We start from the raw sequence: 17,193 nt of genomic DNA on the forward strand, positions 1-17,193 counted from the left end.
ACACGTGGACAATGTAGGTATTACTATTTATATCACATCAGTAGCAGAGTACAGACAAATAGACCCAATGAATGTTTCTAATGATTACATAAGTTTACATACAAGACCTTTTGGTTTTGGTCATGGAGCAGCGGCAAGAAGAGCAAAGGCTGAATTCAAAGCTTTACAAGATGCTAACATTATTTGAGTGTGAATTAGTTTGATTGATTAGAGAATCAGTCTGCTTAGCTAATGACCCAATGAATGTTTCTAATGATTACATATAAGTTTACATACATATAAGGAGCAAAGGCTGAATTCAAAGCTTTACAAGATGCTAACATTATTTGAGTGTGAATTAGTTTGATTGATTAGAGAATCAGTCTGCTTAGCTCCAGTGACTCTTAAGAGTTAAATCTAGCCTAAATGTCTTTACTCTGTTTAGTTTGTCCACTTGTACTTTGTGTCCAAGCTGTCTCTAGGTGCCTGGTGCCTGTACCTAAGGTACTGTTCACATTTCCATGATAATAGCACAAATTGGTTCGTAGCATACTACGCCTATTACAGAACATAAAAAACTCTTAAGAGTTGAATCTAGCCTAAATGTCTTTACTCTGTTTAGTACTTTGTGCCCAAGCTGTCTCTAGGTGCCTGTACCTAAGGTACTGCTCACATTTCCATGATAATAGCACAAATTGGTTCGTAGCATACTACGCCTATTACAGAACATAAAAACAAAACAACAATCATTGCAATTTTTAAGCGATACTTAATTTTCTGTCGCTACGTGTTTAGAATATTTGCGGTTGTTTTTATTACAGGTATAATAGTTCATGGTGGTAGGGTACTAAAATAACATTGCTAACACGTTTTTGACGGTAAAGGCAAAAGTGTAACTTGAGCTTATTTCGATATACAGGGTGTCCACCAATGTATGACCCACTTAAATGCTCCGAATCTGTTGGAGTTTTTGAAAAATAAAAAAACCCGTATCTTTTTGATTTTTGCAAAGAACTTTTTGGCAATATTGAAATTTGCGAACAAGTTCGCAAAAACCGCGAACTTGGCGCCAACTTTAGAATTTCAAATAAAAAACCCCAAATTTTTATTGCATATTATTATTCTACGTAAAATTTCATGTACAATCGACTATTTATTAATTTTTTGCAATTCGCGGTTTCGCGAATCCCGCGAAATATCGCGAACATCAAAATTAACTAAACCGCGAACTTGGCGCCAACTTTAGAATTTCAAATAAAAAACCCCAATTTTTTATTGCATATTAATTTCATGTACAATCGACTATTTATTAATTTTTTGCAATTCGCGGTTTCGCGAATCCCGCGAAATATCGCGAACATCAAAATTAACTGAAATGTACCTGTATGACATATCATGTCACAATGTTTTTCCTTCATAAATCGATTCATGATTTGATAATCGCCTTTCCCCCTCCTCATTATTCCAGGTAAACTGTCTGCTGGTTTGGCTATCATAGGTCGGTTCCTAGTCAACATCTCCTATAACACAGGACTACAGTATGCCGCCGAAGTTTTGCCTACAGTAGTGAGGGCACAGGGTGTAGCTCTCATTCATATTATGGGATATGTCGCCAGTATTGTGTCGCCTTTCATTGTATATTTGGTAAGAAACTTCTTCAACGTTATTAGTAAAATTCCATCCAGGTAAGTTTTTCAAGATTAGTGTTAATAGACCCAATGAATGTTTCTAATGATTACATAAGTTTACATACAAGACCTTTTGGTCATGGAGCAGCGGCAAGAAGAGCAAAGGCTGAATTCAAAGCTTTACAAGATGCTAACATTATTTGAGTGTAAATTAGTTTGATTGATTAGAGAATGAGTCTGCTTAGGCTTAGGTCCAGTGACTCTTAAGAGAATGTTTGACTCTTAAGAGTTAAATCTAGCCTAAATGTCTTTACTCTGTTTAGTTTGTCCACTTGTACTTTGTGTCCAAGCTGTCTCTAGGTGCCTGGTGCCTGTACCTAAGGTACTGTTCACATTTCCATGATAATAGCACAAATTGGTTCGTAGCATACTACGCCTATTACAGAACATAAAAACAAAACAACAATCATTGCAATTTTTAAGCGATACTTAATTTTCTGTCGCTACGTGTTTAGAATATTTGCGGTTGTTTTTATTACAGGTATAATAGTTCATGGTGGTAGGGTACTAAAATAACATTGCTAACACGTTTTTGACGGTAAAGGCAAAAGTGTAACTTGAGCTTATTTCGATATACAGGGTGTCCACCAATGTATGACCCACTTAAATGCTCCGAATCTGTTGGAGTTTTTGAAAAATAAAAAAACCCGTATCTTTTTGATTTTTGCAAAGAACTTTTTGGCAATATTGAAATTTGCGAACAAGTTCGCAAAAACCGCGAACTTGGCGCCAACTTTAGAATTTCAAATAAAAAACCCCAAATTTTTATTGCATATTATTATTCTACGTAAAATTTCATGTACAATCGACTATTTATTAATTTTTTGCAATTCGCGGTTTCGCGAATCCCGCGAAATATCGCGAACATCAAAATTAACTGAAATGTACCTGTATGACATATCATGTCACAATGTTTTTCCCTCATAAATCACGAGGTATAACATCAGATTTCGGACCGAGGTCATTTTTCGCAAATTCGCGAAATTGAAATTTCGAGAATTCGCGAGAAATGACCTCAATCCTAAATCTGATGTTACCTCGTGATTTATGAGGGAAAAACATTGTGACATGATATGTCATACAGGTACATTTCAGTTAATTTTGATGTTCGCGATATTTCGCGGGATTCGCGAAACCGCGAATTGCAAAAAATTAATAAATAGTCGATTGTACATGAAATTTTACGTAGAATAATAATATGCAATAAAAATTTGGGGTTTTTTATTTGAAATTCTAAAGTTGGCGCCAAGTTCGCGGTTTTTGCGAACTTGTTCGCAAATTTCATTATTGCCAAAAAGTTCTTTGCAAAAATCAAAAAGATACGGGTTTTTTTATTTTTCAAAAACTCCAACAGATTCGGAGCATTTAAGTGGGTCATACATTGGTGGACACCCTGTATATCGAAATAAGCTCAAGTTACACTTTTGCCTTTACCGTCAAAAACGTGTTAGCAATGTTATTTTAGTACCCTACCACCATGAACTATTATACCTGTAATAAAAACAACCGCAAATATTCTAAACACGTAGCGACAGAAAATTAAGTATCGCTTAAAAATTGCAATGATTGTTGTTTTGTTTTTATGTTCTGTAATAGGCGTAGTATGCTACGAACCAATTTGTGCTATTATCATGGAAATGTGAACAGTACCTTAGGTACAGGCACCAGGCACCTAGAGACAGCTTGGACACAAAGTACAAGTGGACAAACTAAACAGAGTAAAGACATTTAGGCTAGATTTAACTCTTAAGAGTCAAACATTCTCTTAAGAGTCACTGGACCTAAGCCTAAGCAGACTCATTCTCTAATCAATCAAACTAATTTACACTCAAATAATGTTAGCATCTTGTAAAGCTTTGAATTCAGCCTTTGCTCTTCTTGCCGCTGCTGTAAGGAAAGTCGTGTGATGTTCACACCAGATTTTTTATTTTTCGAAAACTCCAACAGATTCGGAGCAATTTGGGTGGGTCATACATTGGTGGACACCCTGTATGTACCTCATCTAGTAATAGGGGGTGGTAAACTACGACCTTATTGCAGTCAAATGCCCTGATGTGTAATACTAATATGTAATAGGAGATGAGATTTCATACTTTGAACCGGCAACCTCCTGATTTCCAGGCGAGTGCTTAACCACTAAGATAACAAGACTCCTGACGTAATTCTCTTGAATTTAGTAAAAACCGTGTGACAAAATTAATAAATTTAATATGAAAAATACATGGGAAAAAATTGGGTTTTTTGTTTCTGATGAGATTTCATACTTTGAACCGGCAACCTCCTGATTTCCAGGCGAGTGCTTAACCACTAAGGTAACAAGACTCCTGACGCAATTCTCTTGAATTTAGTAAAAACCGTGTGACAAAATTAATAAATTTAATATGAAAAATACATGGGAAAAAATTGGGTTTTTTGTTTCTCCTAAAAAGTTAGCAATATCTATGGGTTGTTGAGATGTGACCACACTCCACACATAGTCGACGCCGTCGATCGACGAGGTGAATTTACAATACATATGTTGTCGACGGTTTCAGTCATCGATCGACTCGATTGACGGTGTCGACTAAATGTGTGGACACAGCATTAGGCACTCTTGTTTGTTGAGGGACAATATTATGTAGGTAGTTACCTACATACCTACCTACTCGTATAGCTCTAGACCTAGACTTTAACGGCTTTGTAATGTAGGTAGGTTGCGGTTATTTTCCACACTAAATACACCATGACAAGCCCAAGTCAGGCGGATTTGTCTTTTGTCTCCGCGGTCATAATTTTAAAACAACCGGATTACACTTGTTCAATGGTAAATTACAATTCACTACAGTGCGATTAGATTTGACTACAGTGAATTAAGATTATTTACAACGCCCATAATTATGTTCAACCGTGAGAGAGGCTTGTGGTTTCTTTATCTACATTTGATAAGAAACATTTAGAACCTTCACACCGAGTCTAATTCAGCAGTTCAACCGTGAGAGAGGCTTGTGGTTTCTTTATCTACATTTGATAAGAAACATTTAGAACCTTCACACCGAGTCTAATTCAGCAGTATTTTTCATCGCTGCCAAATACAAAAGGCGATGAAACAAATCTTCCATTAATAAGATATAAGACTGTTGGTGGATTTCACCAACGACTTAATGAGAGATTTAACTAATGGGAGAATTTTCAATGATGAAAAGAGGAGTTTTTAATGATCCCAACAGGAGTTTTTAAAAACTCCTTTTTTTGGATAGCTAAAAACTCTTTTTTGGATCATTAAAAACTCCTTTTAAGATCATTAAAATGTCCGTTTTGGATTATTAAAAATTCTCCCATTAGTTAAATCTCTCATTAAGTCGCTGGTGAAATCCACCATGTGTTAGCCAAACTCTGATTCATATATGTATAGGTATGTGTTGTTATTACATAATTATGTAGATATATTTGTATTTTGCCCTGAACACTTGACGCCGTGGATTCTATTTACTAGCAAATACCTACCTACCTATGATAACTCCGCCACCAAGGAAGGTCAGCCTATTCGGTCAAAGTTAGCCTAGCCAAACTCTGATTCATATATAGGTATGTGTTGTTATTACATATGTATATAGATATATTTGTATTTTGCCCTGAAGACTTGACGCCGTGGATTCTATTTACTAGCAAATACCTACCTACCTATGATAACTCCGCCACCAAGGAAGGTCAGCCTATTCGGTCAAATCATGATTCGTAAAAAACAAGAGTGATGGTAACACGTGATATATCACACGTGCAATGAACCACACCAGTCAACGTGTTGTAAATCTATTTCCCTCGCGTACATTGTGGAAATACCACACTTAAACCATTGGTTTTTAGAAAATTTGCAGGCAGCACTGAAGTCACCAACTTTTTTTTTCCTATTAGGCTTTAACAATATTTTATGCATGTCGTTCGCGCCGTACCTACCGTTGGAGTGAATGTAGGCCAGCCTTTCACGCTGAGACCGTCTGCATGAGTGTGACTGTAGGCCAGCCTTTCACGCTGAGACCGTCTGCATGAGTGTGACTGTAGGCCAGCCTTTCATGCTGAGACCGTCTGAGTGTGACTGTAGGCCAGCCTTTCACGCTGAGACCGTCTGCATGAGTGTGACTGTAGGCTAGTCTTTCACGCTGAGACCGTCTGAGTGTGACTGTAGGCTAGCCTTTCACGCTGAGACCGTCTGAGTGTGACTGTAGGCCAGCCTTTCACGCTGAGACCGTCTGAGTGTGACTGTAGGCCAGCCTTTCACGCTGAGACCGTCTGCATGAGTGTGACTGGCGGACATTAGTTTAACCTTTGGGTTTTGGGGAAGGAACATAATGGGAAAAGCTGTAGATTGTAGAATCTATCTATGTTTGGTGTATGAGAAGGTTGTGATGGGGTGTGATTCCTGATGACGCACGGGATGTGGGATTGGTCAATTAATTGAATTATTAACACATCTCGTAAAACACAAATTGGCATCGTGAGAATTTTCCTCAAATCAGTTTTTGGAATTACCCCTCCATTCAAATCTATCTATGTTTGGTGTATGAGAAGGTTGTGATGGGGTGAACTTGATTCCTGATGACGCACGGGATGTGGGATTGGTCAATTAATTGAATTCAATCTCGTAAAACACAAATTGGCATCGTGAGAATTTTCCTCAAATCAGTTTTTGGAATTACCCCTCCATTCGGACATGTAGGTAATTTAAATAAATTGTTGAGAAAAAAATTCAGCCCAATAAAAATGATAATAAATAGACAAAAGGAGAAGAAAAAAAGTCAGAAGAAATTTAATAAAAGCTGCACATCAGAAAAAGTTCTCCTCCCTCTCATTTCACTATAAGTAGTGTTGGTAATTGGCACATCCACTAACCAAGGTAACTCCTTTTTTATCACAACTTATTGTCTCTCTCTCTCTCTCTCTCTCTCACACACACACACTCTCTCTCTCTCCCTCTCTCTCTCCCTTTCCCTCCCTGTCTCTCTCAAGGTGGAGTATAGGGATAAAAGGCTATTATACCAAAAAGTTTGAGATGAATAAGTGTATGGTAGGTCCAATATAATAATGTAGGCATCAGGTCTCCCTATGTTCGTGGAATCAGGACACGTGAGAATTAGAACAGATTGGAAAATTTTGCGGAAGTGAATACTATAGTATAGTACTTTTAAGCCTAATATAAATCATACAGTCATACAGGTTATGTAATGTCTACTTCCGATCATACAATAACTATAAATCATACACAGTGGAGAAATAGTAGAAATGAAATCATGAATCCAGATCCACAGGCTGTACGCTTGATAGCGAGTTCATTGTTCATAGTTTACTAGTGGGTATCTCCCTAATTTAAAATAGCTAACAATCTAAGCTAGACATTTTTAAACAAGACTACCTAAAAATGTATAAAAAAAAAAAAATGAAAATACATATGCAAATAAGTACGTAATATGCAAAGAGTACCTAAATCGAATGCCCTTAAGATAACCTACGACTAAACCTGTCCTAAGGCGAGAGATCCAAGAGGCATGTAAAGATTCTAACCCATCTGATTATACTATGAACGATGTAGATCTGATCATTTTTAAACAAGACTACCAAAAATGAAAATACATATGCAAATAAGTACGTAATATGCAAAGAGTAGGTACCTAAATCGAATGCCCTTAAGATAACCTACGACTAAACCTGTCCTAAGGGGAGAGATCCAAGAGGCATGTAAAGATTCTAACCCATCTGATTATACTATGAACGATGTAGATCTGAATTCACCTGTGATGCTAGAGACTTCAACTCATTCTCTATTATTAATAACACCTTCCATGTGAACTAACCATTCAACGGGGAAAAATTATACACATGAATTTTTCTCTCGCTTTTGTTTCTATAATTCTTAAAGTATATTTTTTTATTCATAATTAAATTCCACAATTTTAAATTTTATTTTGTTCCAATCCAATTATTTTGGTTCCGACTTCAGTAGTTTTTTATTCGCGTGCTGGTTAGGTATAGGTACGATAGTTTTGTGATTTGAGAAGAAAAACTTCCGAGTGTTGATTTGTTAAACAGATAAACAGTCGACTGTTAAAATTTAAATTGATTAATTTCTACTTGTGGTTTTTATTAAAATAAAACTATGACTGTTTTTAGAAGGTTAAAACCTCATTTTCATGTTATTTAATTATTTGCACTTTGAAATGACCCGGTACTTTGGGACGTTATGATTTAATGTAATATCTAATACATCCAGTGTAGTGTTGGGAATTATACTTGATAAAACATTATTTTCATTTTGGGAGGAGCTTGCCTATTAATTGTGGTAAGTGAATTTGACACCTAGCATTTAGAATAATAGATTTAAAAAATCCTCTTTTAAAAAGAGTAAATTCAACTGTATCTCTTTGACACCTAATATTTCAGGTTTTTCAAAGGTAATTGAGGAAAGAGAGGTAAATGGTCTCGAAGAAGAAGAAGAAGAAGAGATTAAATATTTTTAAAAAACATACATAAACAATCTGCCAGCCTCTGGCTGGTTGTCAAATAAAAGCACAGAATACCAATTAATCATAGGATATTTGTCTTGATATTTGTCATATTAATCATAGGGTCAGAATACCATTTTTGGGTAGGTATCGCTGATTTTTAGGTGCAGGTGTATGCGATTTCTTGAAAATACCAAAATGTTGAGTTCCTTAAGACCTATACATAATGATGATGAAATAACAGAAGGGATTCACAGGGATTGAATTAATAGAAGTTAATACAAGGCAGACTAGTCTGGGGAGAGAGTGGAAAGCATTTTTCCTCGGCCAGTATGAACTTTGCCCTCTTTTTCTACATTAGGTATATCAAAATCTCTAATGCTGTACTCACTCGTGTCATAAGATCTTGAGGTTCTAAGTTAGACATTAGCATCAGCCTCACCCAGCATTAGTATTGTCTTCTACTTGAGATTGTTAATAATAATTATGATTCGCATAAACAATTGAGCGTTTAATGAGAGAATTCAATAGAACAATCTTCATTTTACGAGCTATATCGGTATGTACTATGTACCTACCTAGTACCTACTAACCCAAGAATGTTATAAGTACCTATTATTCATAGGCATGAGCGTGGCTTTTGTTTCTAATATTTCTTAATTCAATATTACGTTTTAAATCTCCTGATGTGACATCCCCTATTATTCATAGGCATGAGCGTGGCTTTTGTTTCTAATATTTCTTAATTCAATATTACGTTTTAAATCTCCTGATGTGACATCCAATCACGCTTATCACACCCACTGACAGCACTGATGGACGCGACGCGATGTTTTGAAAACTAACTTGTTGACCTTTGAGAATGCTTGGAAACTATGCCCAAACAGTCTCAGAGTATGCTCAGAAATTATCGAACACTTCAGCATGATGAGATTGTTGATCCAAGGATAAATGATTTACGAAAACATTTTAAGTGACAAAATGACATCATCAAGAGCTGAGACTCCTGCATGGACGCGACGCGATGTTTTGAAAACTAACTTGTTGACCTTTGAGAATGCTTGGAAACTATGCCCAAATAGTCTCAGAGTATGCTCAGAAATTATCGAACACTTCAACATGATGAGATTGTTGATCGAAGGATAAATGATTTACGAAAACATTTTAAGTGACAAAATGACATCATCAAGAGCTGAGACTCCTGCATGGATAACTTCTACCTAACTACATGATGAGATTGTTGATCCAAGGATAAATGATTTACGAAAAAATTTTAAGTGACAAAATGACATCATCAAGAGCTGAGACTCCTGCATGGATAACTTCTACCTAACTTCATACCTAGAAAGAAAGTGAGGAGTGAGGATTTGCCAAAATTATGCAATTTACCAAATAATAGTAATAATACAGAGAGAGAGAGAGAGAGAGAGAGAGAGAGAGAGAGAGAGAGAGAGAGAGAGAGAGAGAGAGAGAGAGAGAGAAGAAGAGAGAGAGAGAGAGAGAGAGAGAGAGAGCTATAAAAGGAGTGAATAAATTGTTAGTGGATGTGCCAAATATACCTACCTACCATTACACAATTATTAGGTACCTATAGTGAAACTATTTTTTTTTTTTTTTTATGTCCATCAGTTCAGGAAAACGTGATGAGTCTGAATTTTCTGGAGTAAGTAAAGTAACTACCTATGCCCAGCAATATTAGGAACCATTGAAATAAAACGTGTAAAACTTTGGCTTCAACCGATGCCAAACGAATTCAAAAGAAGGAAAAATTCAATTCAATTCAAGATTTCAAGGTTTTCTCCTCACTGCAAGTGATTGTAATGAAGAGGATCTCTATTACATACCTACAATGGAATCTGAGATACTACAAAAGTGTGAAGCAGGTATACCTCTAGGTAACTTAGGTAGAATGCTTAAAGTTAAAAATAGCAACATGATGAATCTCCTGTGGCTTCAGACTCTTCAGAGCTTTGTATGTGAATATTATTCACATACAAAGCTGAATATTTATTACCAGGGGTACCTGCCTACTTTTTGCCATTTCGCACGGTTTATGCTAAACTTCAACCCGTTCCTCAATATGGAATGTATTACCAGGGGTACCTGCCTACTTTTTGCCATTTCGCACGGTTTATGCTAAACTTCAACCCGTTCCTCAATATAGAACGTACGTCTCATAAACATTGAATATACATAGCTACAGGTTTATGCTAAACTTCAACCCGTTCCTCAATATGGAATGTACGTCTCATAAAGCATCAGTCATACGCCATTTTTCCAGTCTATAACAGGCATTTGTCTCCATACAATACCATCGGATATTAGTTTGAGGTAACGAGGTAACGACTAAACCTGTCCTAAGGCGAGAGATCCAAGAGGCATGTAAAGATTCTAACCCATCTGATTATACTATGAACGATGTAGATCTGAGTATAATGTCTATTACATACCTACAATGGAATCTGAGATACTACAAAAGTGTGAAGCAGGTATATAAAGTTAAAAATAGCAACATGATGAATCTCCTGTGGCTTCAGAGCTTTGTATGTGAATATTTATTACCAGGGGTACCTGCCTACTTTTTGCCAATTCGCACGGTTTATGCTAAACTTCAACCCGTTCCTCAATATAGAATATACGTCTCATAAACATTGAATATACATAGCTACAGGTTTATGCTAAACTTCAACCCGTTCCTCAATATGGAATGTACGTCTCATAAACATTGAATATATGTACATAGCTACAGGTTTATGCTAAACTTCAACCCGTTCCTCAATATGGAATGTACGTCTCATAAACATTGAATATACATAGCTACAGGTTTATGCTAAACTTCAAACCGTTCCTCAATATGGAATGTACGTCTCATAAACATTGAATATACATAGCTACAGGGTTATGCTAAACTTCAAAACCCGGCACTCCCGATAAGGAGACGAGTAGACAACCGCCAGTCAGCAAACCAGCTCAATCCCCATCTGTGTCGTGCGACTCACTCAATACTCGGGATGTGAGTGACTCACATTGGAATGAGTCACAAACCACAGTACTGCATGACTCGGATAATAATGCTACAGGTAAGAGTGAGATTAAGGTTGAGTTTTACCACCGTGGATTGTCTCAGGATTGAGTTCAATCCGAGGTTGACCTGGCTTTTAAGTATAGGGAAATCCTCGTATCATATCAATCCCGAGTTGCTAAACCATAGCATAAATGATGAAGTCTTCAAATTTAACATTGAGGTCTACTAATGACCCCTAACAAGGTCCTGAACTAATTGGTGGTCCTGAAGTAATTGGCATTTTCACACACTCTAGAATTTTATGGTTAAGTAAAAAAAACGTTCATTCGCCTTATTTATTACTAAGAATTTAGAATTGGATTCTTAGGGTTATCAAAGATTCAAAGGTTGATATCATAGCCTAAGAGCTACATAGTTAGGACGCTGGGTTTGAATCCCATGGAACAAAATAAAATAGGTAATCAAATCAGAGGAAGTCCATTTGAATGTTCAAAGTTTAAACTCAAAATAAATTCCTTTTGCAGGTATCAGCTGTTCAGATCTGAGTGCCAGTCTCTCGCCGTCAGCTGCTGTGGCCGCCATGACACCTGGTTCCAGAAGACGCCATCTTCTTCAACTACAACACATGCAGAGATCCTCCATGGACACAGAAGCTTTGGATGTGGAGGACCTTGACCTAGAGACTGACAAAGTAAGTCCAAATTTTCACCCAAAGGCCAGCCACTCACTATCAGGTCGACCTGACGGGAATACCTGATCCGATCCGCCTATCAGCAGGGCCGTATGACCTGTCAGGTCTACCTGATGGTGAGTGGTTGGCCAAAGATCTCGATGGATGTTACTTTCTTAAGGTCCATATTGTTTCACCCAAAGGGATTTTCGTTTCCAAAGGAACATGCCAAGAGACTTTCATGGGATAAGGGACTTTATTTGTTCTTTCCTTTCTATTCTTATTCTTCTTGTCAGCATAAAACGTGTAGGAGAGTCTCTACTACGTAGAGTAATAGAAATAGTAGCATAAAACTCACTGTACCTTTAGCAGTTGCCCTCAAATACACCAAAACAAGGCAAAGTCCATGTGGAAATAATTACAAAGTTAGAGCACACAAAGGGAACACGTTACTTCTATATTTTAACAGCATTAGAGGTTACTGCCAGCCTTCTTAAGCCAAGAGAATAGGGTCGGAAGCTCATAGTTTTTGTTTAGTCAAGAGCTGGTACAACAGTGAAAATTAAACGAATAAATATTGTAACCCAAGAAAGGTAGAAAGGACAAAAGCAATAATGGAAGCAGCATTGGAATAAACCTTGGTAAAGAGACAAAGAATGAACCTTAGTATAAATCGGGGACAAAGGGAGAAAAGTTACTACATGGATATGCCTTGTTCTAAAATAGGTGCAAATGAAGAAAATGTGGAAGTGATATGCCTTGTTATAAATGAGGAACAAAGGTGGAAAATGCACCAGTTATAGGTATGCCTTGTTATAAATGAGGAACAAAGGGAGAAACTGTACCACTGATATGCCCTGTTATAATCGGGGACAAAGGGAGAATTTACATATGAACCATTGTTATGCCTTGTTTTCAATCGGGACAAAGGGAGAAAATGAACCACAGTTATATTCCTTCTTATAAATCAGGGACAAAGGGAGAAAAGCTACCAAAGATATTCACATAGTGACCTAAATATTCCAGGAGACACGTTTCTGAGCTCGAAGAATACAGAATGTTTTTCTTTTCTTTTTAATATGGAAAGTAAATAAAATAACAAATGCATTATATTAAGTTAGACTTGACTCAGTAAGCACCCCAAGAAACTAAAGTAAATTCAAGAACATAATATCATGAAGAATATCACAATTTCACCAGGACATGGAAAGAGAGAGAGTGAGGAACGGAGAGAGATGGGGAGGAGGAAGAGGGGGAAGGGAGAGAGATGGGGGGGGAGAAAGAGGGGGGAAAGGGAGAGTGAGAGAGAAAGAAAGAGCATATCTTTCTCGTGGAAAATTTACAAAAGGACTGAGAGAGGACCGGAGAGGGTAAAAAAAAAAACATACAAAAAAGAAGGAAGAAAAGGAAGAGAGGAAGAAAAGAGAGAGAAGAAGGGAAAGTGAGAAATAGAGTGCATGGGAGAATGAGTGATAGAGAGAAAGAAATAGTAGATATTTCCCGTGGAAAATGCACAAAAGGAATTTGACTGGAAGAGGAGTGGAGAGGTGAAAAGGACATACAAAAGGAGAAGAAAAAAAAAAAAAAACAAAGAAGAAAGAAAGAAAGATAAAGAGAAAAAAAATGGGGAGAAAAGGAGAGAAATAGAAATTGAGACATACAGAAAGGGAAAGAAAAAGAGAGATGGAGAAAGGGAGAGAAAGAAAAGAAAGAGAGAGATTGAGGATTGAGTGACACATCCCTCCTCTCTCTCTCCCTCCCCTTGTCTCTTTCCTTTATCTCCTAGTGTCTAATATTTCTAAGGTAACAGTAACAGCAGGGTAGGTAGTAGGTAACATTATTGTAATAGAAGCGGGAAATTAATTATGCTTAATCATTCATTACAGGATAATAGGAAAAGGAAATGCCATACCGAGCTATAAGCGCCATAATAGGAGTAAGGGGAAATGCCATAGATATAATAGGTTCTCCCCCATACCAGATTGGCGAAATGCCAGCGGAAAAAATGTGTTGTGAACATCACACGACATTCCTTATCCTATGAATGATGCTTATTTGGGTGTTTTTCTATTGTAACTTTTACAATATCTCCGTCCAGTATAGCTGAAAACCACCAAAAAGCGGTCAAGATACCGCCAACCGCAGCACCTATCTTGACCAAAACGTGTTTTTGCACTAAAAACTGACCACCGAAAATTTGACCCGCGATTACATTACTTTCCTTCCTATAGGATAAGGAAAGTAAAAAGTACTATGATACATTGAGGTATAATACGTACCTATAGCTATAGTCTGTGTGCTACCTTTGCTGTTTGCCCCAGGATTTTAGCCCTTTGTTCCTTTTGCCTGGTTGTTAATCCCTCCTTTCTCCCTCACTCTCCTCTCTGCAGTTGCTCATCGCTCGACACTTGGTAGAATCAGGCTCAATCTCATTATTCTTTTTGATTTAAGGGAGGCAAATAAGTACGTACAGTGAGGTTCTGAACATGCTAACTAGGGTGACACTATCCATGTCTAAACGGACCGGACTTATCCTAATCTTATATTGGACAAAAATAGGCCCTAACATTTCGAAATTACTGCTATAAACAGTTGGAAATTGAATATGGGGCTAACTGGGTCTTAGAGAACCATTTATCCTAAAAAGCAACCATAAGAACTTATTGGGTTATTCTAGGCATGATTTGGTTTAAAATTTATTTGTTTATTTTTCTCACCCCTTTCTCTCTCTCTCTCTCTCTCTCTCTCTCTCTCTCTCTCTCTCTCTCTCTCTCTCAACGTTGTCAAAACTAAAACAGATGTATGTTCTTCATGATACCATGGGTGTTGAAATGGCAACATCCTACCTTACACTGCAATACCTTACATTGTTGTTTCAATGTATAAAGCTTATTGTAGGTAACACGTGTATAATACTTATAGGTAGATACTTACAATTACATGGTAATTCATTATTAATACTTCTCGTCTGATGGCCTTGATATTGCCCAAGGTATATTTCCAGTTTTCATCAGATTACACCCATGGTAATTCATTATTAATACTTCTCGTCTGATGGCCTTGATATTGCCCAAGGTATATTTCCAGTTTTCATCAGATTACACCCAGGCATATGTAGAACTTTATCTCGCAATATTATTATTATTGTCTGGTGTAAACAACTCAATTCGGAATTTATTTCATTAAAGGTACCTACCCACCTACCTACCAATCGTAATAATGTATACCAAAGCATCACCTGCCTATACTTGTTGCGCAGAAAAATGCTAGTAGCTATAATCATAATGTGTTGTCTATTATGAAAGAGGACTATAATAATACCAAGTAGGGTAAGTGTACCATTTATTCGCCCACCTAAGGGTTTTTCCAGACAAAAACACTTATATCTCTGGTCCTAATAGGTAGATGTAGATACTTACATGGTAATTCATTATTAATACTTCTCGTCTGATGGCCTTGATATTGCCCAAGGTATATTTCCAGTTTTCATCAGATTACACCCAGGCATATGTAGAACTTTATCTCGCAATATTATTATTATTATTGTCTGGTGTAAACAACTCAATTCGGAATTTATTTCATTAGGTACCTACCCACCTACCTACCAATCGTAATAATGTATACCAAAGCATCACCTGCCTACTTGTTGCGCAGAAAAATGCTAGTAGCTATAATCATAATGTGTTGTCTATTATGAAAGAGGACTATAATAATACCAAGTATCTACTTTTATTTGATTTGCCTACAACTTTGACACTACTGATTAATATGTTTTGACTCTCCCAGGGGCCTGTTCCACGAGAAAACACTTTTATTTGATTTGCCTACAACTTTGACACTACTGATTAATATGTTTTGACTCTCCCAGGGGCCTGTTCCACGAGAAAACAATTATAAATTGTAATGTAGTATACCTAGAGAAAGACATGCCGACGCAATTTAAGTAAACTCCCCGTCTATCGGCCTCATTTCTAAGAAATCCAAATGTGACAACCAAATCCCTTTCATGACAGATGTTAAATAGCAGAGCTCGGTATATCCTACTGTACTAGAGTTCCACACTATCTACCTAGCTACTATTTACACTTGACTGTGAAACCGAACCAAGGGTAGTAGATATTGAAATAAATAATTAAACTAAAGTAAAAAGGTAATATGTAATACAGGCTATCTATTTACATAGAGCCAGATGTAGGTGAAGGTGGGTAATTGGAGAGTGTAGATCATAGAAATTACCTGTAACCATTTGCTGTTGTTTTAAATTTCGTGGAGGCAAAACAATAAAATTGCTACCCAAAATACAAGTACAATCACTACAAACCTATACATGTAATACAGGCAATCTATTTACATATGGCCAGATGTAGGTGGAGGTGGGTAATTGGAGAGTGTAGATCATAGAAATTATACCTATAACCATTTGCTGTTGTTTTAAATTTCGTGGAGGCAAAACAATAAAATTGCTACCCAAAATACAAGTACAATCACTACAAACCTATACCTACTCTCCAGAACCCAGAACCAATGTTAGTTGACTTTATGAACTGATGCAACGTGGAAAACTGCAGTCAATGTAATGTCATATACCTACTTGACTTGTTAGTTATGGTTCTTTACTAATAGTGTACCCGAGTATATCAATCATAATAAAATTATTTCCATGAAATTATTAAAATCGGATCGAATTGAATCCATATAAATCTGAGGTCAAGACCGATCTACCAGCTGTTATAGGATTAAGGACATCAATCTATTTTGAACTACAATGAAGAGTATATTAGGGTACAGAATGTCTATTTTGTCGAATCATTCCCCATGATGATAGTGGTGATGATTATGTGATCTATGATGATCACAATACAACTTTTGTCGAATCATTTCCCATGATAGTGGTGATGATTATGTGATCTATGATGATCACAATACAATAATTATGCCACCTGAAATCATCAGATGAACCAACTAAACAGCTATTAGGGTACAGAATGTCTATTTTGTCGAATCATTCCCCATGATGATAGTGGTGATGATTATGTGATCTATGATGATCACAATACAATAATTATGCCACCTGAAATCATCAGATGAACCAACTAAACAGCGAGACAAAGGTTACTAGCAATGTATCCCTAATATACAGTAATACCTCCAATAATCTACACAGAGATGTTAACTAATGTACCTGGAGTTGGACTGATCTAATGAAGAGATAATCAACAACCTTGCAATCGTTGATGTGAAAATATTTGATAAAGTTATAGAAGAGCTGGAAAAAGCAGCTGAGGTGATGAATTGACCTGCCTCGATAGTGTAGTGGTCAAGGCGTTCGCCTGGTAAACAGGAGGGCGTGGGTTCAAT

General features: G+C 36.8%; 1 protein-coding gene and 2 long non-coding RNA genes across 3 annotated transcripts; 2 read left to right on the forward strand and 1 right to left on the reverse strand.

Moving 5' to 3' along the window:
• Nucleotides 1-4,082: 4,082 nt before the first annotated feature.
• LOC113467564 lies at nt 4,083-4,770 on the reverse strand. Its single transcript, XR_003391599.1, has 2 exons — nt 4,692-4,770; nt 4,083-4,606 (listed from the first exon to the last, which is right to left on the reverse strand). It is a non-coding gene; the product is annotated as an uncharacterized LOC113467564 (long non-coding RNA).
• A 173-nt stretch (nt 4,771-4,943) lies between these two features.
• LOC113467563 lies at nt 4,944-6,176 on the forward strand. Its single transcript, XR_003391598.1, has 2 exons — nt 4,944-5,180; nt 5,354-6,176. It is a non-coding gene; the product is annotated as an uncharacterized LOC113467563 (long non-coding RNA).
• Nucleotides 6,177-10,653: 4,477 nt separating this feature from the next.
• LOC113467559 lies at nt 10,654-11,922 on the forward strand. The gene is made up of 3 exons (XM_026823802.1): nt 10,654-10,683; nt 11,079-11,220; nt 11,690-11,922. Exons 1-3 carry the CDS (start codon nt 10,654-10,656, stop codon nt 11,920-11,922), a joined length of 405 nt encoding a protein of 134 aa, XP_026679603.1.
• The last annotated feature ends 5,271 nt before the right edge of the window (nt 11,923-17,193 follow it).

This window comes from Diaphorina citri, unplaced genomic scaffold (assembly GCF_000475195.1).
Source record: "Diaphorina citri unplaced genomic scaffold, Diaci psyllid genome assembly version 1.1 scaffold502, whole genome shotgun sequence".
In the NCBI taxonomy this organism is placed as follows: Eukaryota; Metazoa; Arthropoda; class Insecta; order Hemiptera; family Psyllidae; genus Diaphorina; species Diaphorina citri.

What these genes read in the sequence shown, in the direction of transcription:
- LOC113467559 (XM_026823802.1), top strand. Translation starts at nt 10,654, where the DNA reads ATGATGAATCTCCTGTGGCTTCAGAGCTTT. An exon ending in TCCTGTGGCTTCAGAGCTTT is followed by an intron (nt 10,684 to 11,078) that starts GTATGTGAATAT and finishes CCCGATAAGGAG; the next exon opens with ACGAGTAGACAACCGCCAGT. An exon ending in CTCGGATAATAATGCTACAG is followed by an intron (nt 11,221 to 11,689) that starts GTAAGAGTGAGA and finishes TTCCTTTTGCAG; the next exon opens with GTATCAGCTGTTCAGATCTG.